Source organism: Cryptotermes secundus, unplaced genomic scaffold, assembly GCF_002891405.2.
Source record: "Cryptotermes secundus unplaced genomic scaffold, Csec_1.0 scaffold280, whole genome shotgun sequence".
Taxonomy (NCBI): domain Eukaryota; kingdom Metazoa; phylum Arthropoda; class Insecta; order Blattodea; family Kalotermitidae; genus Cryptotermes; species Cryptotermes secundus.
The window spans coordinates 1,248,101-1,270,459 of record NW_019720566.1 but is presented as its reverse complement, the minus strand read 5'-3'; the positions used below and the strand labels follow the sequence as shown (position 1 = coordinate 1,270,459).

At 42.5% G+C, this 22,359-nt stretch overlaps 1 protein-coding gene across 3 annotated transcripts in view; it reads left to right on the top strand.

Moving 5' to 3' along the window:
• Positions 1-22,359, top strand: part of LOC111868640 — a 202,021-nt gene that overhangs the window by 112,867 nt on the left and 66,795 nt on the right. Inside the window, exon 1 of one of the 3 annotated variants that reach the window (XM_023859502.2) lies at positions 18,794-18,956. The exons of the other annotated variants lie outside the window; for them this stretch is intronic. Coding sequence (XP_023715270.1) covers positions 18,906-18,956 — 51 coding nt within the window. The 5' untranslated portion in view covers positions 18,794-18,905. Of the gene's footprint in view, positions 1-18,793; positions 18,957-22,359 lie in introns of those variants that run through there. 3 annotated transcript variants of the gene reach the window in all.

Sequence of the window (22,359 nt, the reverse complement as noted above, 5' to 3'; positions counted from 1 at the left end):
TTAAATGTCACGATCAGAAAAGTTCAGACGGAATCGGGGGACTTGAAAAGAGATCCGCAGCTCAGTCCTGTTATCTTCCTCAGTACTTGCAGCCGACTGCCGCTTGCCCATCGATGCCAGTGAATACAATGTACAGTATGCGTATAACTACAGACACTGTACAGACGAGGTACAGTTGTCCCTGTGCTAAACTAATTGAGCACTACGCCATGAAGTCGTTTGGCGGAGTGGATGTATAGATCCATATTTTCTTGACCTCTGCACTAGATGGTGAATGGTCAGCTTCACGCCCCGGCCACTTTAAACTCGGAGAAAGAACCCCGGAAAGCCAGTATATAGGAGGCTGCCTGGGCTCCAGGGCCTATCTGGACACCATGAAGAAGTGGAAATCCTTGTACCAACCTGGACTAGCACTGTATACGTAAATACAGAGAAAGAGTGTCTCTATAAGCACATATAGGACAGTATATAGAAGCTATAGGAGCTACAGTGTCTGTGAAAATTGAGTCTTCATCCCTACAGTGAAAACACCTTATTCGTAGTAACTGTAGAAACAACATTGTATCCGTTAATATAGAAACAGTGCTGTCATAATAGCTACAGGAACAGCATTAACTTCGGAATAACCACAAAAGAATATTGTCACAATGTAAGGGTGTTATGCATTACTTATAAGAGGAGTTTTATATTGGATGACTGGATTTATTGACACGTCCTTCACACACCTCGGGACTGTAGGCAATACAGCTTTAACACTTTACCATTGCACATGCACTGGGGTTCTCAAGTATCACTACCCGTGTCCTGGCAACGATTTCGTAACAGCCTCACTGTCGTTACAAATGACACATGACGTCTTCTTTTCACAGCCCAATTCCTTTCTTGCCATTATTCTGCAGTTGCCAATTCCGAAGACTCGACCCAATTCAATTCCAAATTTACGTGTATATCCCGGAAGACTGACGTCTTTGAACTCGACTCTCCACTGTACGCTGCACAGTTTTCTTCCTTGTAACCTTTTGCACGGACGCCATGGAAAATACCGTCTTCTATAGTCTCTATTGTTGATGCGTGTATACCTAATCATTGCCTATCAGTGGGTGTACACGTCACAATATTTTCTCTGCAATCACAGAAACTTTTTGTATATACAGACACAGAAATACTTCCGTTAACTATTAGAAAAAAACCTTATCTGCATTACTAGAACCAGCATTGTCTTCGTAAGTAAAGTAAAGTAAAGTAAAGTAAATGTATCTCTGTAACAGGCCGTGGAGGCCCATAGGGTTGTGAGATGTTGAGGTTCCCACATTTTCTAGACAATCGGCTCATAGATGGCGGCAAGGTTAGCATTGTCTTCGTAGTAATATAAATAAATTTCTCCCCGTAACTGCATGAACGACGACTTCGTAGAACAATATTGTGTCTGTAAATACAGACACGTCGTAGGAAATTACTGTCTGTAAGTAAGACGCAATACAGAAATGTCGCCGTTGTAAAGACAGACGCCACGTCATCTTCCCAGCAGGCGCGGAAAGAACATTTTCTTGGTAATTACAGGAACACTGTCTTCATAGTAACAGCAGATATAAAATTTTCTCCGTATCTACATGAACAATTTTTCTTCGTAGCAGATGCAAGAAAGCATTGTCTCCGTAACCACAGACACACCGTCACTCTAACCATAGACACAACATTGGCTTCACAGTAACTTCAGAAGTATAGTTCGCACCATAACTACAGGAACATTATTGCTTTAAGCACTAAAGAACTCTACTAGGAGCCGGGATAGCGTAATCGATATAGCGACTGGCTGCGGGCTGGACAAGGGGTCGGAGTTCGAGTCCCGGTAGGGTCAAGAATTTTCTTTTCTCCACGTCTTCCAAACCAGTTCTGGGGTCCACCCAACCTCCTATCCATTGGGTATGGGGGGTTCTTTTCCCGGGGATAAAGGGGCCGGGGCGTGAAGCTGACCACTCTCCTCCAGCTAGTGTCAAGCTCAAGAAAATGTGGACCTATATATCCACTCCACCTTATGGATTCATGGCATCCGCTCCATTGTATTTACGCATGTATAGGCCGCGTGCGTGTATAGGCCGCAGCACAATTTTCAGACAGAAATTATAGAAAAAATAATTTTCTTGGAATATTATTTCAGAAGAAGAAAACACTGTATTACTAATTATGAATATAATTTTTTTAAATGAAGTGTGATTTCGAATATTTCGAATATAAGCCGCACCCCAGTTTTCCTCTTGAATTTTTGGCAAAAAATGTGCGGCCTATACATGCGTAAATACGGTAATTAGTTAAGCAGAGGGACAACTTTACCTTTCTTACCTTTTACATGGTCATGGTATAGACCTGTAACATAACAAGAAGTGTAGATGCAGCAGTTATTTTTCTGATCTGTGATTCAGAAGTTTTCATTGGGTAGGTGCTGTAGTACTTCGTATAAGTCCGGCCTTACGGGCAGTTCTTTATGCATTTGCGATACATAACAGTTTTCATAGATATTTGACTTTCTCTTCCGAGATCTCTGTGCTCACTTGTCTGTTGAGTGTTTCAACTCCTGAATGTGTTGCCGGATACCAGTGGGATTTGGTGTAAGGAATTAAACGCTCCGACACTAGGCCCATGCGAGTATATGCTATATCGTCGGTCGCGTTTCCCACTCTATTTTGAAGAATTGAAACTGTTTTACATTTCTGTAATTACCTCGGGAATCTCTGATCAAATGAAAAGTGTTTCAGACTTCTGTAATATTATTCTTTCTGTAAAGAATGCTTCGGAACTTAGTAACATGAAGCTATGCACACGCTGAGCCGTTTTCGGAAGAGAAACAGGGTATGTAGGACGATGGAAGAGTACTATGTGCATCTGAATCTCTTGCCACAGCACCGTAAGCTCTGGGTCTACTTCCAAGAACTCTTTAGGACTGAGTGTGTAGGTCATGCCGCTGGAGACAGTGGAACTATGTTCTTCATATCCGTCCCATCAGCACTGGTATGATGACTTTGAGAGTAAGACGTGTTTGTAATAGACATACGTAGTATTTTCACGTAACACAGAAACAGTATAATTACAGCGCGAAACAAGGATTTGATTATCAAATTATTGATAACTGAAATCACGTTAAAATTGGTAAGGTAAAGGATTATATGAATATCGATAAATATTATTTTCATTCTTGGAAGATGGTATGTTGTAGAATGGCTTGTTGACGTTTTGGAGAATTAGATTGTCTCCATCTTCTAAACAAAATGCGAGAAAGTTGACGCAAAGGGTAACGTTTTTTATTCATATTTGGGGGGGTTCCAGGTTCGAATGTCAGTCACGATACCGGCCATCATGACTGAATGTCGGTGTTTTTTCTGAGCATCTTTAAATAAATGTTAACATAAACTCTAAATGAACCATAACCGCTTCTTTCCACGTTCATTCTAATTAACTTTCTATCAATATTTCGACGTTGTATAATCTGTGTTTCTGATAGTATCGTTAAATAAACTACAAAAAACAAAACAAATTCTGTGGCTCGAGTCCGCAAGCGAACTATACGACCGAGCGACCGCCGCTTGTCGGCGAAGTTAGTGCCAACTTTAGCGGATAGATGGTGTCGCGTGGTCAGCGCAATGAATCCCCACGGCCGTTAATTTCGGTTTTCTAGACCGGAGCCGCTATTTCCTTGAAATAACTCCTCAGTTATCCTCACGAGGCTCAGTGGACCCCGTTCCAGACCCACTACTTCTCAGAAAATCTGGTAGCACCGGGAATCTAACCCGGACCCCTGGATCTGTAGGCAGGAACTCTGACCACTATTCCACGGAGACTACACATAAATTAATTAATTAATGGTGAAATGACTGAACAGCAGTCTGGTGCCGATATTTAGAGATCCGTACCATGATATAAGGTGTTCAGCGCCCTGATAATGGCAAACAGTGAAGCTCAGCGGATAACTAGTCCGTTTTATTGTCGGTTTTCACATTTCTGTAACTTCATAGGCCTATAGTAGGGCCGATACTGATGTCACGGTGAACATATCCTTATAAACGTAAATTTAACCGGCAGATTAGTGTCGGATGTTTTATTTTTTATGGAATGCTCGCTGTTATTTCTGAAACTTAGTATCTTTCTACACGCCGGACCAAATTGTTAACCTCCTTTCCTGATGAAGTTGTGATGTACTCATAGGTTGATATGGACAACCTCATGGATGACTCATTTGACTCAACGGAGTTATTAAACAGAACATTTATGAGAGAATATGTTACCACACTGACATGTATGTTGGACATCTTCCATCATTTCGTTGCGGATAAAAATGGAGGACAGCGCTTCGGAAGTTGATTCTGCTTTTGTCATCAGAAGTACGAAACATCCTCTGTTTGGTCCATTGTTTGGAATTAATCCGGGAACAGAGATTAGCTCCGTCATGTGGACCCATCAGGTTATTTCATAGATTTGAGGTTTTCAGGGCCGTCTTCTGGGATGTGGCGCCGTGTAGATATTGTGTAAACCGACATTTCAGAGGAACGTATAAAAATCCGCGAGCGAGGAACCAGTGCGAGGAGGTGGCTGCAGCCTGGTTCCTCGCTCGCGGATTTTTATACTATGAAGATGGAGGCTATAAATTCCTCCGAAACGTCGGTTTACACAATATCTACACGACCCTGGATGTGAACTAAAAAGATGGAATAGCATATGTAAGTCACATCATCTTTATATACGAATATATGGGGGAATTTTAGAAATTCTTTTCATTATATTATTTTTCCCATGTCAGATTGGAGCCTTGTCACCACGATGTAGTACGTCCATGGGTTGGGGATGAAGGAGGCATTCAGGGTAAAGGTAAGAAGGTATAGTTGTCCCTGTGCTTGACTAATTAAGCATTACGCCATGAAGACGTATGGGGGAGTGGATATATAGATACACATTTTCTTGACCTCGGCACTAGCTGGAAGTGAGTGGTCAGCTTCACGCCCCGGCCGCTTTACTCCCGGGGAAAATGCTGGGTGTGCACCAGAGCCTGTCTGGACGATATGGAGAAGAGAAAATTCTTACCCTACCGGGATTCGAACTCCGACCTCTCGGTCGTCCATCCCGTAGGCAGTCGCTATATCGTCTATGCTACCCCGGCTCACGGCGTTGAGGGTAGCTGTGAATTTGTGACGACCAGCAACCCATTACCGCAAATAACGCTCCTCTTATGAATGCTACGATAAGATTTCGGATTTCGTCTTATTATTTATACGGTCAAGAATCGAGGAAGATCGCTAAACTTCTCATTTTAAGCCTCCGCTATGTACCACATACGTTATCAGCTCTTAAAGATATTTCTTGTGGTAGAACCGAATTGTGGATTATGAAGAGGGCGTGTCGGGTGGTGGAGTGGGGATTTCTATATCTTTACGAGCTTTCAAAACATGAGAATTAAATACGTACTGAATCGTTATCAGTAATTGGAGCAAAAGTGAAAGGCAGCTAGTCGTATAGTCATTTACCTTCACGCGGTCTCTGTCGTGTCGTGGGTCTGCTCATTTCACCATACTGCTGCGTTCAAGCAACTCCTGACATCTCTCCGGCACTTCTCTGAACTACTGAAAACCTCGAGGGTTCTTGTTGTGTTTCTCCGTAGAGTCCATTGACCCCGATTTTTCTCCTCTACGTGACGTTTCCTTCTTCCTCCAGGTCCAAGAGTGGACTGGTCCATCGCGTAATGCTCGAGTACAGCTGCAGCAATCAAATGTTCGATGAAAACACAGTTCTTTGGCGATGTAACGGCATGCGGTGGAAATAAGAAATGCTTACCAAATTTTGGTTTAAAAGCCGCCTAAGGAGATATCGTTTGCGAGAACTAGAAGCCGTATTTAATGACGCGTTAAGGCAGAAGTAAATGAGAAGTGATATTGTATGTTTGGTTATTTAGTAAAGTTTTCTCAGTTACATGTGTTGTGTAGCGTCGGATGTTAGGGTGGTGATGCTGACGAATGATGAACCAGGGAGGATAACAAAGGAAGCGCCTATGGCCTTTTAAGGTGCTGTCACAGAACAGGCTGGTCTAAATGTAATACTCTTTGACTTGTTATCTAGGACAGTGTTTCTCAACCGCCAGGCCCTCGTCATGTAGAAAAAGAATTTACCGGCCCGCGGTCTGATAAAACTTGAAAACCACTGATCTAGGAGCTGCAGGGTTAGAATCCCGGCCGGAACACTGGCCTGCAGGCAAATATCAGAATATTACCCTGATTAGGCCACGACCGCTCTTCTCACTTCCAAATATTTTAAATTTTATCAGTTCGTCCCACCATGCAATGCTGTATAGTCTCGATGTTGAAAGAGTCATAAAATAACCACAAGACATATCTTGGAACTTGAGAGGCTCCGGGTTCGAATCTCGAACGTTTGTCTGGCTTTCCAGATGAACGTGTCCGGTGGTGGTTCTCTCGTAAAGACAAATGCTGGCATAATACATAAAAATAGGCTTCTTCAGGTTCCATGACAGTCCTTGCTAACAACTCATCATTCACTACTATGTTACGTCGACATCGTTAATAACTATTATTTTTTTTTATTTCTGGTGGAGTGGGACTAAGTCCCTTGTACTGCGGCCACTTCTGGCCTATTGTACCAGCCCCAGATGATAGGTGAGGGTGATTGTGGAGCAATTGGTGGAATGAAGATTGGCAGGGGAAACCGAAGTACTCGGAGAAAACCTGCCCAGCGCCACTTTGTGCACCACAAATCTCACTTGACCAGACCCGGGATCGAACTCGGGCCGCCACGATGGGAAGCCGGCGACAAACCGCTTGAGCTTCGTTAATAACTAACTCCATGGAGCTGCATCCTCCTTGTGAAGCTAATAGGCGCTCAGTCACTCAAGGAATTCCCAGAATTTTACAGAACCTGAAGGCTTGAGTATGAGTATGAGGGGTGAGCCATAGAAACCGGCCCTCGCACTGCGACCTTCAATGATCTATTGTGCTTCTCCTTTGGATTAACCCTTTATTAATCCTTCACTTCGAATGAAATGTAAGACTTTATTTATGGGGGCGTCATAAAAGTCACTTGGTTCCATGAAGAACTGACCCAGGTGGTGATATGTTAAATAAGCTATGGCCTCACAATCACATAAGATATGTGTGGCTGATTCATCTTCTTGTAGGCACCTTTCGCAAGTTATGTCGTCTGTCAGTCCCAGTTTGAAAAGGTGCTCTTTTAGGTGGCAGTGTCCAGTAAGTAATCCTACCACCCATCTTAATTGGTCTCTGTTTAATTTTAACAGGTCCCTCGTTAACCTGAAGGCTTAATACCATGTTGACAAGAGTACCCCCTCCCCATTGGTCTCTATCCTCAGGCAGATAAATCCAGTCCACAACTTCTCATTTTATTGCTCCATGATCTGTTTTAATGCTGCCGTGCCATTTTCGTCTCTGTCTTCCAAATTGCAGCTGTTCTTAAGATTCTCCTACCAAATTTCTGTCCCATACGTGTTGCATGCCCTACTAATTTCATCCTTCATTTGATCATTATAATAATAATTGGCAAGGAGCACAGGTTATGAAGCGCCTTATTATGCAGTTTTTTCAAGCCTCCTTTCGTTATTTTTTTAGGTCCGGCGCTCTGTTCTCGAGCTACAGCAGTCTGTGTTCTTCCCGCAATTTGAGAGACCAAGCTACACATCCATACAAAACTACAGACAAAATTATAGTCTTCTATCTTTTAATCTGCCGGTCACGATAGCCGAGTGGTCTAAAGCATGTACTGTCTTAGCTCGCTCGGAAGCCGGGATCGTGGGTTCGAATCCTACACAAGGCATGGATGTTTGATGTGTGTACGCGTTTATTCTGTTTGTGTTGTCCTCTGATTAGGCAGAGGCCTTGCGACTAGCTGATCAGCCGTCCAAGGAGTCATTCCTTCTGTAAGAATGATCATGAAAACGAGAAATCAGCCAATGTTCCACAGTGGGAGCGAGAGGATATATATGTATATTCATCTCTATGTCTCTAGGTACCAGACAAGGAGACTTAAAGATTCAGAACTGAATGGTAGCAGATGTTCCCCGAATTCAGTCTGGGCTTAATTTCATTCATGAATACTTACTTACTCATGGAGCTGAGCCCTTTTGGAGGAGCCGCCAATTTTGCAGCTACTCAAGAATTTCCCAGCATTTTATTGAACCCGAAGGTTCATTACCGAGTTCACAAGAGCCCTCCACTGGTCCCGATCCTGAGCCAGATCTATCCAATCCACAACATCCCATCCAATCTCTCTAAGATCCATTTTAATATTGTCCACCCACCTACGCCTTGGTCTTCCCTGTTGTCTCTTTCCTTCCGGCTTTCCCACCAATATCCTATACGCATTCCTCGTTTCCCCCGTTCGTGCTACATGCCCTGCCCACCTCATCCTCCATGACTTGATGATTCTAATTATACTTGGAGAAGAATACAAGTTATGAAGCTCCTCATTGTGCAGTTTTCTCCAACCTCCTGTCACTTCATCTCTCTTCGGTCCAAAGATTCTCAACACCCTGTTCTCAAACACCCTCAGTCTGTGTTCCTCCTTTAATGTCAGAGACCAAGTTTCACACCCATACAGAACCACAAGCAAATTTATAGTTTTGTATATTCTAATTTTTATGTTTTTGGGCAACAGACGAGAAGACAAAAGGTTCTGCACTGAATGGTAGCAAGCATTACCCGAGTTCAATTGCCTCTTAATTTTTTCCAGAATCAGGTTTCGATGTGTTATCGTTGTTCCCAAATATCTGAACTGTGCCACATTTTCAAAACATCTGTTTCCTATCTTTATGTCATGATTTGCCCTACATTTTGGTGATGAGACAGTAAGATATACTTAGTTTTCTCTGTGTTTACTTCTAGACCAACTTTTTTACGTGTGTCAATTAAAGTTTGTGTTTTTTTCTTTATGGCATCTACATTATCACCCAGTAGATTCACATCATCGGCGTAGACCAACAGCAGCCAGAGAATGGACTGGATGGCTGCTGCCTAACAACGGTCTCGGCGCGAAACACATAGAAAACGCCGTTCCCATATTTTTGGCCTCGTGTTTGTTTAAACATGTTTATCTAGCAACGCGTTGTAGCGTGGTCCACAGAGAACACAGCTTCTATTGCTGCCTGTTCGCTGAAACGTGTATAATATGTCGTTGCCTAGCATTTGACATATTAGTCACAATATATTATCAGCATAGGCCGGAAGCTTATATGCCTGTTCACACCCAGTCCTGCTTTTGACTTTTCTAATTGCGTATTCTGAACCAAAGTTGGGGAGCATCTCTTTGTTTCAGACCATTCTGAGTAAGAAACATATATGGACTAAACTACAGGTTTCATATTGGCATAATCAGTTTCACATGTGTAATAAACTCTTGAGAATATTGTGCAATAGCTTACCCTTAGGCGAATCATAGGTTTTCTTAAAGCCTGAAAGTGGCGGATGTACTGTATCATTGTACTCAGTTTTTTCAGCTACGTAGTTTATAAATCATCCTTAAATAAACCAAAAAGGTGGCATATTAGTATTCACGATTCACCCAACATACAGCCTCCATTTATGTACATATGTCAAGTCATGTGAGCCCCAAAATACTGATTCCTCTTTCTAATTATCCTCTAACTGTATAGCCTTCCAAAGAACAGGCACAGTAAAACGCATTCTCTTTATTCTACCCTGACAGGTTACAGTATCTCACTCGTACACAAATACGAGTATACCCTATATTAGTATTCGTACCATTGCTTGAAGACAGGTTTGTTATCAGCACACTTGCTGACTACTTGGAAACAGTCTCTTGTTCAAGCCAGCTAATTGTAATGAACGGCTTGCAGTAAAGAACTTCGATCACTCGTATCCACATGCAATTTGAAATTCTTTATCTGAAGTCGGGAAATTTGAGCGACTTAGTTGGCACAGCTGGAAGATGGATGACAGGCATTTGGCTGATACCTGGCTCCAATCCTCACCAGGGATTGATTATTCAGACTAAAGTTTTATGTGGTTTATCTCAGTCGCTCCATATAAGTTCTGTGCTAGTACCTAGTGGCAAGTCGCGACAGCTTCCTTCAAACCTCATTTTCTTTAATTTTTATACCTGTGTATTGCTTTCTTCATTTTGCTATATAGGCGTTTGATTTACTGAGGTGAAGTGACCTAATAAGTGAAGTAGACCTTGTATTCCATGTCGTTACTGAAGTGGTGGTGGTGGTTGTGGCAGCGACGGGGGTGATGGTAATAATTAATTAAACACCCGGCTGTGAAGACATCTGGGGCAGTCGAGCCATACGTCCATAATTCTTTATCTCTGCACTAGAGAGAGGTGAGTAGTCAGCTTCAAGACCTTACAGCTTAATCGCAGGGAAGGAGCACCGGTACCCATCGAATTGGAGGCTGATGCCCCAGAGTCGGTCTGGACGATGTAGAGAAGAGAAAGATCACTTGCCCCTACCGGGAATCGCACCCCAATCCGTCTTTCGTCCGGCCCATAGCCTATTCGCTATACCGACTGAGCTGTTCCAGCTCCCAGGAATAGTGGTGGCAGTAGGAATAGTAGTAGTAGTGAATAGGGTATAAATTGTAATTTTTGTTTTGCGCGATAGCATAGTCGGTATAGCGACTGGCTATGGGCTGAACGACCGAGCGTTCGGAGTTCAAGTTCCGGTAGGGTCAAGAATTTTCACTTCTCCAACCGTCCAGACCGGCTCTGGGGTCCACCCAACCTCCTATCCAATGGGTACCCGGGGCTCTTTCCCTGAGATAGTGCGGCCGGGACGTGAAGTTGACCATTCACCGGCAGCTAGTGCCGATGTCAAGAAAATGTGGATCTATACATTCACTCCCCCATACGTCTTCATGGCATAGTGCTTAATTAGTTAAGCACAGAGACAACTTTACCTTTACCTTTACCTGAGTGGTGTAATGATGATGATGATGATGAGCCTTCTATGAAGACCTATATTCCAAAATCCTTCGACTCTCTAGTTAATATTTAGTTTATTATATTTCAATTTTAAATGTACAAGTATGTAGTAAAGCCCGGGAGGATATATTTGAAGTTATATACGAGTAAAATACTGGTTACGCCAGTGGTGGAGTCCTGTTGTGGGACACGGAGCAGTGGAAAAATAAGAGTGAAACAGGAAGAACTGAGAAACTGACGAACATTAGTATGATATAAACGGTTAGAAAAAAATACTGACACACCTGAGAAACTTAGTTGATAACGTAGGATATATAATGCATAGGAACAAATGGAAGAACCCTGTAGATCGAACGAGTTCGGGTATACGATTAAAGAATTACAAGGATAAAAGTTAGATATAGAGTAAGGGGATATTTTGAAGAGGATTTTGACGCCTCGCGGGCCTGAATTTGCCGCATGTTGTTATTTTTCACTACCAACTTCAAAATTCTTTAAGACTTAATTTGCCCCCATCTCGATTATTTTCGTCCTATTGCTGATCTTGAAAACATATCTTAGTTTGAGTTTGTTTCTTTACACGGTAGAGTCCAAATAAGCCTATCTGAGTCGTACAAAGTGTAGGTGCAGCCATCAAGTCATTCAGTTGTATCTTTGTTGCTTTACCACTTCGGCGCTTTTAATTACCCTTCATATCATATCTTGTATTCTGCGTTTTGCCCCTTAGCCTATTCCACTCTTTGATAGCCTCCATCGAATTTTCATGCTCATGTCTTTCACGCTCATCGAAGTCTCCCATGAAAACGGCTCCGTGTACTGAAGTTTTCAGAAGACAAGCTCCATACCTAGAAGAAGTAAATAATTAAGGGTCATGTCAAAGAGGTTTACAAATCAGTAATAAAAGTTAAACTTTATTTCTCTTATATGCAAATAAAATGCACTTGACCTTAAAGTAGGCAGGAGAAAACCAAGGTGCATAATTATATTCGAAACGAAATACAGCCGATCACGGTGGCCTCGGTGTCAAAAGCAAGAAATATTTCGCCTGTTTGAACACTGGGATCGTGGATTCTAATCCCACTCAAGACATGGGTGTCTGTCCGCGTTTATACTGCGTTTGTGTTGTCCTGTATAGGTAGCAGCTGCTCACCCGTTCAGGGAGTGCTACAGATTATATGGAAGGTTAAATTTTCAGAATTAATTAGTTGTGAATGCGCATAGGCCAGAGAGCCTAATCCGTTAGAGGAGTAGTAGTAGCCGTCGTAGTCGTAGTAGTAGTCGTAGTCGTAGTCGTAGTCGTAGTAGAAGTAAGGAGGATGAAATACGTGTTGTATAACAGATTTAACTTCAGAGGAAGCATATTCATCATTTTCATCGGGGTTATGATTAGAAGTTCTTACTTCTTTATCCCTAAATACTTCGAAGGCACTTTTCCTCCCCAAATTTAGGTATAAAAGTGTAGCTAATGGAGATACGTTATTTTTTAATAACGGAACAGGGAATTCATGAATCGTGTGCCAACATATTCTTCTGCAATTATTTCTAAGCTCTTACCATAACGATGCTGTATTATGTATACAAGTCCAGCATAAACGTTGTATAGTGTGCCATTACGTTGTGACTTTGCCCTATTATTAGTATAATTTAAAATTAAGCCAAGAAGCGTCGTCAGTACAGGCACTTGTAAAAGTATCTAACGTGGGGCCCGATTGCAGTAACTTCCGATGGACATCAGACATGTGAGTATCTCACTCGATTTGTGAACCGGTATGCTGTCCATGGAAGTGCGATGACATACTCTCCACAGGTGACTGCGTTACAGGAAGGCCCGGTTCCTAATTTCGCTCCAGAGGTCCTAAAAAACGAAAATTTTGGAGGGTTTTATCATGTGTTTATACCGATAATATCTTGATATAGATCACATCTACTTCTTGTCTCATGCATCTCAGTTCACCCCTTATAACAGTTCTGTCATTCAGCCTTTACAAAGTGTGTAATTAGTACAGTGTCGTTAATGAACAAAGAACCGTCAATTGGCCGCGCAGCAAACAAGTGTTGCATTGTGTACAGCGACTCCTGTACGCTGTTTCTGAGTGAAGGCCAACCAAGTAAGTTCGAGAGAGAATCTCTTCGTTCGGTCGGGTGTCCATGAACTTTCCCCCTCGCAGCCCTCCGCTCTCTTCCCGCCAAACTCAAGCGGACGGCGCCCTCTAGCGAAATAACAAGTTTTTCTTCTTACTGACTTCTTTTTCCGTTTATTTTTTCCATTTATATCTTGTCTGTGTTTTCTAGCTTGCCAGCTGAATCTACGCTCCATGTGATCTCTCCGAAGAAGCAAGTTTAGGAGGCCATGGAGCGTACCGCTAGCCTTTATGTTGCAGGCTTGATGCGAAAAGGATACTTTCAGTGTTTTCTTAATGTCCTATCTCCTCCAATCAGTTAAGGAAAACCTCGATACATTTATTTTGTGTCTTGTCAGAGTTGCTTTATTAAATTTACAACCATCTGGCCGATTTTTGTGAAACCTGGCAGAAAAGTTTTATCGTTGGAAGCCATCTTCTTCAAGATTTCGGGCATGGTACCCATGCTAAGTTTCCAGACGTGACTGACACTATCGCCGCTCGGTGCATGACATGTGCTACTAGATCCAGTTACCTTTAAACTTTCCCTTATCTATCTAAACCAGTAAATAAAAATATGGCGGTTGCACTAAAGAGGTTAGGAATGTTTGTATCTAGGGGTGATTGAGGAATGAAGATAACACCTTCCATGGAGCATTTATATATACGTGCCTATCTCGTCTTCGGCGATGTAATTGATCTAATATTAATTGGATTATCTCATCCCGCAATTTTGTCCATTTTTGCGTTACTTCATCAGTTTTTAGGCTCATATATTCACTTCAACACTTCTTAAGACACCCACAATCCTTCTCTGTCCTTCCGCTGTAGTGGGTTACCATGTTTCACATCCAAACAAAGTAAGCAGATAATTTAACGTATTGGAACTGTAGTAAATCTGGGAGCTGTATTTATAGATTCCTGGTAACTGGATTAATACAGCAGTTGGCAGCCCTAGACTACATTTGTCATGGAACTGGGTTATGGTTCATTGATGCTATCAACATGGCGGCAGTTCAAGCTGTGACGTCAGACGTATTGCTATTCCCGTTTTGCACTCCACTTCCAGTTTGAGCAATCCAAATGTTTACCATTTGGTAAGGTAAGCTGCCGGGCCTTGAGTTCAAATCGCATAAATGCACAATAAAGCTGTTACAATTACTAATGTATTTTCGAAGTTTCCCCAACAGCACATAGGTTCTATAAGCTGTCCCCGTCTTGCTGTTACAGGGTGATTTGTTTCAACGCATGTGGACTACTGTTAAAGAGAATAGAGCCATGATGGCCGAGTCAGTGAAATGGCGGGCTACGGACTGGAAGACATGATTAAATCTGTAGAAGAGGCGTTGAATTTTTTCTCTTCACAATCACAGTCCAGAGCAGTTCTGAAACTCGCACATGTATAGCGGAAACTCTTGGCTCTGGGATATTTGTTTATTGGTTTATATTACGACGTTTTTGCAACGGCACAGATTGCGTAGGTTCGAACATGAGGATGCTTGCGAATGATGAATTTGTAAAGATGCTGGAAGCGACTGCTATCCCACGGTTTCTCTGTAGGAGATGAGGGAGAGAACACTCAGTCGTAACACGCACCCTGGGCCGCGCCATAGCTCAAGGGGTTAGTCATTTGCTTCCCACCGCAGCGGCCCGGGTTCAAACCCGGATTTGGTCAAGTGGGATTTGTGATGGACAAAGTGGCGCTGGGGTAGGTTTTCTCCGAGTACTTCGGTTTCCCCTGCCAATCTTCATTCCTCCAAATTCTCCATCATAATCACCCGGAACAGGTGCCGAGTGGACCTAACTGGACTCCACCCCCCACTATGGGAAACGCACACTCTTCAGGTCGAAATTTGGATTCTAGAACAATATAACACAAAGCAGGAATACTGTACTACACATAGAATTTTCTTTCCTAGAAGTAAAGCGGCTGAAATATTAGACTGGCCACTCTCTTCATGTAATGCCGAGAATAAGAAATCTTCGATATCTTTTATGTCAGTCGGTCGGTCAGTCGGGTAAATTGCCGCTGGCCCTCACCAGCAGTCATTCTTAGTTCCGAGCCCCGCTAGACTGATGATCATACTGTAGCATGTATACCCGTTGCTGGACGACGACTGCGAGATAAGCAGATATACAAGTGCTGTTACTCAGTAATGGCTTCGCAAACAAACATGTTCCCACGGTGATGATTTAAATGCAATAATGAGGAACGGTGTTTTCTCTGCGGTCAGTGCCGAGATGTTATAAACGGGAGAAGTTGGGAGCTGCAGTTAGATGAGTTCAGTCAATCAGAAGAGTAGGAGTTTGGTGTGACACGTCCACCAGCCTGGAAGGTAGTTATGAGGCATTTGCACAGCAAGAAAGGACGTAAGCAGAGGACATTATTAGGATCCGTTAGCAGGAAACGTCTAATGAAAACAAGCTGAGAAGTCTTAGTATGTGCTGTAGTGAGAAAACGAGTGCATGAATTAGCGAAAGCTTTGTAATTATATGTAATTACCATCTCAGAGCGGCCATAAACCCAATCACCAATCCACACCCCGTCTATAGTCACACTCATACATGTGACAGTATTTTACTGTCCCAACTGTGGGAGTCATGTTCTTATATGTCATCGTGGCATGACACTTATATGCAGACATCACTTTTGTACAACCACAGTTTTTGTTAGAATCGCCGGTTCTGGGGGAAGTTTATACTCCTCCTTGCTGCAGAAGCGAGTCCCGCAATCCCAGGGCATGGAAGATTTTTCTAGGTTCCGAACAATATAAGTATGTAGGATTTGTGGGTCTCACAACAGTGGCTGTGAAGAATTCTGCCTTCGGGAATATAACGCTATGAAATTCGGAGAAAATCCGTCAACATTTGGAATTAACATACGCCTCCATCTTCACTGTCGAAGAGTAAGCCTAGCAGGAAACCAACATGAAGCAGACAGCAGCCTGATTTCTTGCTTGGCTTACAATTCATCCCTGAAGATGGAGGCGATATGTTCCTCAGAAAGGTCGGTTGACTTTCGCCCGACTGCATGGCCTTATGTCTCAGAAGAGGCAACTCTCCAGTATTTAAAAGCAGACCGAGCAAAGACCTAAGTTTTATTCCATGATATAGATGTCTTGTCAACTCAGTATGAATTCCAGTTTACATCATAACGGATCTGGTGCAGTGGCACTTTTTACTTCTGTTTGTATTCGGGAGGTACTGATTCTTACACCCGGCCGGGAAATTGGCTATTCTGAATCAGGTCTTTCATAATTTTCATCGATGCCTCCAGGCAAATTCAAAGACAGAACCTCATTTTACTCAAGATCGGCTTCTTATAATGATTCTCATTTTATTATTTATGAATCGCCCTGCTATTCAACTCCGTAGAGTCTTGAGATATTCACAGCGCCCCAAAATAAACCACAGAAGACAAATTTGACATGATTTTCGTCATTTATACTCTACAAATGTAAAAGTGTTTTTACACAGTTCCTGCGTTGTGGAGCCTGAATAGCGCAGTTGATATAAAGAATAGATCGCGGGCTGGACGGCCGAGGAGTTGTGATTCGATTCCCGGCAGGTACAAGAAATTTTTGTCTTTTCCACGACATGCAGCGTGTAGGATACTAAGGCGGCAAGATCGAGGAGGTCTTTCGGGGCCCTAAATCCAGTACGCCAACAGCCAATGAATTAATATCTTAACGACAAATGTAAGCTGATGGCGGCAATCAATGCGGCGTGTTTCACAATTTTATAAGAGCTGCAGTCGTTTATTTTTAGAGAATCGAATTCGGTGGATTTTGCATTCATGTTGCAGTGGCTGGCCAGGAACCGCACGCTGTTGTCCCTAAATAGAAACGTAAAATTTGCGAGGATGGCGTGTTATGAAGCCAGTTTTCATATAAGGAGTTCATTAACACTGCAAGACGTTTAATTGCCCCCCCTTCTTCCTAGGTTTGTAATTAAAGCTTCTTGTGTACGTCGTAAGTCTTTATGCACCTGCACGGTTGGCTGAATCCACCTGCGATGATAGAAATACAGTCCTGTATTGGTTTTATAATGGGTTTTGCTTCTGCGAAGCTTAACGAGTGCTGTAATGGATACATCAGTTCTGATTTAACTTGCTATGCTCAGGGAACACTTTTACTGTCTACACGAATGTTTATCCTTATCTTTCGAAAAAGATGTTTGAAAAGCATTACGTATAATCCGAGGAACAGGGTCATTAAATAGACATAGTGGTCGAACGGGGAAATAAATATGCTTAAGTTTCTGGCTAGTAAAATTGCACATATGGCATTTTATTTTTTGTTTATTTAACGACGTTTTAGAGCTCAGATATTATAGTGCCGAATGGTAGAATGATTAATGGTTGATGAATTGGAGAGGACGTGGAGGGAAGTGGTAGTGACTGATTTCAAGGCACTATCCCGGCATTTTCCTGGAAGCACTGTGAAAACCCACGAAAATTCTTGCAGATCCTAACCAGGCAACTCCCGAATACAAGTCAGAAACATTACCGCCTGAAATACTGCTGAGTGGAAGAGGGCTAGTTAGGAAACGTAGGCAAAAAAGGTGAGGTTGTGCCTGTGCTTAACTAATTAAGCACTTTATGCTATAAAGACTCATGGGGGAGTGGATGTATAGATTCATGTTTTCTTGGTTTCAGCACTGGTTAGAGGTGAGTGGTCAGCTTCACGCCTCGGCCGCTTTTGCCCCTGGAGAAGGTAACATAGTTGTCGATGACCGATTTCTAGGTTTTTCTAACGATTCTAAGTTAGCTGCAATGTTTTTGTTAAGTCGAAGTAGCAGTGAGGATTAGGCTTGTCATGTACATTGAACTTTGAAGTAATGGAAGGAAACTGCCCTACTCTTTCTGAATGGTTGAAGTCCTGACCAAGATTTCGACAAGTCTAGTAGGTTGCTGCTTGAGCTAATCTGCCCGATACTGAAGCATAGATCGACATATAGGCCTTGTCTTGGCTTCCAGAACTCTCTGTCTCTTGCAAAGCACCGGAACCAGCTTCTTTAACTTTAATTTGTTAATAAAATAGTTACCAGGAGCCAGGGTAGCGTAGTCGGTATAGTGACTGCCTACGGGCTGGACAACTAAGGGGTCGGATTTCGAGTCCCGGTAGGGTCAAGAATTTGTTGTTCTCCGAATCGTCCAGACCGGCTCTGGGGTCCACCCAACCTCCTATCCGATGGGTACGGGGGGATTTTCCCCGGGGGTAAAGCGGCCAGGACGTGAAACTGACCACTTAGCTCCAAATATTGCCGAGGTCAAGAAAATATGGATCTATACATCCACTCCCCCATACCCCTTCATGGCGTAGAATGGACATTAATATTTGACTCTTCGTACTAAATGTGTGCTTATTAACTGAATTTTGCCATAAATTGTGTTGTTGCAAACATTCTGAAGGATGGAAACTTGAAATCTGTTAATTAGACCCTCTCTGTACGTGACGGAGCCTTCGCCCCAACATCTGAGCATTGCTATCCTGGTATTGCTACAGTCAAGACGGTCAAGACACCCCTGGCAGGTAGAAACTTCCCCTCCCACGTTTTGTCGTGTTCTTTTCCTCTTTTTATAAACTCCCCTCCTGCTGTTGCATAATAACAATTGTGATTGGCCGTAGTACCAAGTTATAGTAACAATAGTTTCCAGTTCCAGCCGTCACGCGGCGCTAGGTGTAACGTTTCCACCTGCTTCCCCTTTACCTGTCGGCTTCATTTTACCTGTGTAACACATATGTGTAGCTTTGGTGAGACGCGGGACAAACCTGTTTTGTTTTGATTTCAGTAAAATGATTGTGTTAGTGTGAAATATATTTCTTTTTCGCCATGAAGGAGAAACACAGGCATCGGGTACATGCTTTGTACCAGATTACAAAGGTAGGGTCTGTACGCTATATTGTTTCGTGACGTGTAGTGTTTGTGTGGGAGTTGCATAATGACGCCAGATCGCCATATTGTATGTTTTGTTGATGGAAATGTTGCTAGGATACCTCGAAGTGAACATGATTATGTAGATATACGCCACCTGTATTTGTTTAGATTTCAGATCTGATTTTATCTTTTTGCTGCATATCAGTGACAGCAAATGCTTTCTTCTGTCGCAATTATCATTTATGGGCGTATGTTTCACCTCGTTTGACAGCTCCGCTAAATTTAATGAGTTATCATTCTGTGTTCTGATATCTTCCCTGTTTTGCACGGTAGTCAATAATGAAAAGTTTCCAAATAATCTGCTATCTAAAGACTAAAATTGTAAAAGACACGCCTGTTTAAGCGTTTCGTGTGCTTCTATTAGTAAAATATTGGTAAATATTAATTATATATAAGATTTGAGGCTTTCACGGCGGTGACTATGAAGAAAGCAGTCTTCTGGGATTTGGCACCGTGTATATGTGGTGTTAACCGACGTTTCGGAGGAACGTATCGCCCCCATCTTCAGGGTAGAAGAAAAAGTATAAGAAATCTGCAAGCGACAACACCGTGAAACACCTCCGAAACGTCGGTTAACACCACATATACACGGTGCCAAATCCCAGAAGACTGCTTTCTTCATTAATTATATAGTTTGTTATTTTAAATATTTCTTGCTCATGAATATTGCGGTCTTCTGGGATGTGACACCATGTAGTCTGGTAGAAATTTGACGTTTAGGAACCGTCATCTGTCGTCTACCAGACAACATGGTGCTACATCCCAGACACATAGCATTCGTAGTCAATCCAACTGCACTGGCAACAGTTCGTGACCTCAGCGCATTGTTAGTTCCTTCATTTGCCTACATGAAAATAATAGGGTACATTGGAACGAATAGTAAAGGCAACAGCCTTAAACAGTAAGGACAAAACAATTTTATTAATTTTTTTTTCTGTGATGTGATGTTGTGTAGACCGATAGACAGACGTTTCGGAGGAGGATACCGCTTCCGTTCTTAGGATTGAAGATGTGATAAGAAAGTAAGGAGTAAGGAGTTTCTTCTTACTCGTTGTTTGCTCAGCATACTTGTTTCTTAGACCCAGATATTTTAAGCAGTACGCTCCTCCGAAACGTCGATGAACGTATCTCGAACTACACGGCGTCACATCTCAGAAGATAGTGTACTTTATAGTTACCGCTGTGAGAACCTTCACTCCAAAAATTTTACTAATACGAGAGAAATGTACTAGGTAGAATAATGTTTCACAGAACCTAAAAGATGTTTTGTTTACGTGAAACTATGATGGTTTACGTAACTTATAACAAACTGACCAGCTAATAAAAACTTATCTTCGGGAGAGCCATATTTGAAAAGCTAATAGTCGCTCAGCTGCCCAAGATGTTCCCTGCTCGTTATTTATTGTTTTATGATGCTATCAGCGTCTGAGACAATATGGCGTCGAATGGAGGAATAAATGAAGATCGATGAATTGAAATAGATTCGCCAGGAAACGATCGTGGCCTAATGGAAGTAACATCCCAGCATTTGCTTGAAGGATCTGAAGAAAACCACGAAAACCCTAAGGATAGCCAGTGTTGAGGCCAGGATTCGAACCGAACACAACGAATACAAGACATTAGTATTACCGTTTCATCATATTTGCCAAGTCCTGTGATTTGTGGAACCAGAGGGTTCATTGCTGCGTCTACAAGAACCGACCACAAGTTTCTTTCCTGAGCAATATGAATGCAGCCTGCATTCTCGTATTGTATTCCTTGGAGATAGGTTTTAATATTATTCTGTCCAAATACCCTTTCTTTCGAGTTCGGAACTGAAGTTTTTGTACGCATTTGTCACGTCTCTCATGCGTAAGATATACCCCTCCCAGTTTATCCTTCTTGATTTGGTCACCCTGCTACTATTTCTTCAAGAGCACAAACTACGACTCCTTCTGTATGTGCAGTTTTCTTGTTAAGTGGCACGTTCTGGAATTGAATTCACCTCTTTATGTAGTAACTTGTTTTACTGATGCTGTCAATTATTGAGGCTATGTAGCATCGAATAGATGACAGAGAATAATGAACTGAAGAGGATGTGACAGAAAGAGGTCATGGCATTATTATTATTTCCTGGGAGAAACCACTACAACGCTCAGACAGGGTAGTTCGTGTCCTAGCCAAGATTCGAAACAGGCACTTCGGAATACTAATCAGCGTTTCCGCTAGTGCGAAGCTGGAGAGAGTAAGATGTAGCACCAAGAAAATGAAGGGGAAGGATAAGATGAAGAAGACGCAAGAAAAGGAGTGGCATGGTTATGTAGAATGAAGTTTCATGACCAAAGTATCCGACCTGCGTTCTAGGAATACACAGTGACACTTGGAAGTCGTATTGGTCTGAGCTTACGAGCACTCGTGAGGACAGCATCCTGAACTCGGAGGTCGTGCTTTTGTCCCCATTCTTCTGTTGTTCCTCTTGTTTCTTATTCTTTTACTGCAAGAAATAGTTAGTTAGTTAGTTAGTTAGTTAGTTAGTTATTGGAGAGGGTGGGTTTCCCCATGCACCGAGACCACTGCTCGGTGTAACTACAAAAATTCTGTTGCGCGAAACGGCGAGGTGTCAGAATATGATTAATGGATAAGTAAGAAAACAGAGGCCATAGCATAGTTTAAGGTTTTTGATTTCGAAATTTTCCTCAGGATTGTTACAAATAACATCGACCTCAAAGGATATTGAAGGAAACGGCCGTCATTTATTTAGTTACCGGTTCTTGAAGTGACTACATAAATATGACACCCAGATTTAGATTTTACGAGACTTGTGGTATCTGTTTTGAAACAGTTTGTTGTCGCCTGCTTGTAACACAAGATGTGTGGCTTGATCAATACTTGAAATATTCTGACACCAGTGTGGAAGATCAAGGAATGATTTAATGTAGTGTGTGCAGTGAAATTGGATCTGAAATCATTTCTATTTCCCTCGCCCTTGATAATAAGTTCATGCTTCGAGGCCAGTCGTGCCTATTTAGACCTATAGTGAACCTTCGTGTAAGTATATCCTGCAGGTCTGAAGGCTGAAAGAGTCCACACCTACATAACCTCCTCTCAAACGTCAGCTGTAGCGGTTAGAACCCCTGTTGCTTATGCAGAAGGAGCTCGATTTCAATCTTCGCCTGGAACAGGCTACCAACAGAAACGAGTCAGTTTTATCTCTTAATGCTGGGAATAGTACAGCCTTTACGAGCCGGGGTAGCGTAGTCGGTATAGCGACTGGCTAGGGACTGGACGAATGAGGGGTCGGAGTTCGAGTCCCGGTAGGGTCAAGAATTTCCTCTTCTCCAAATCGTCCAGACTGGCTCTGGGGTCCACT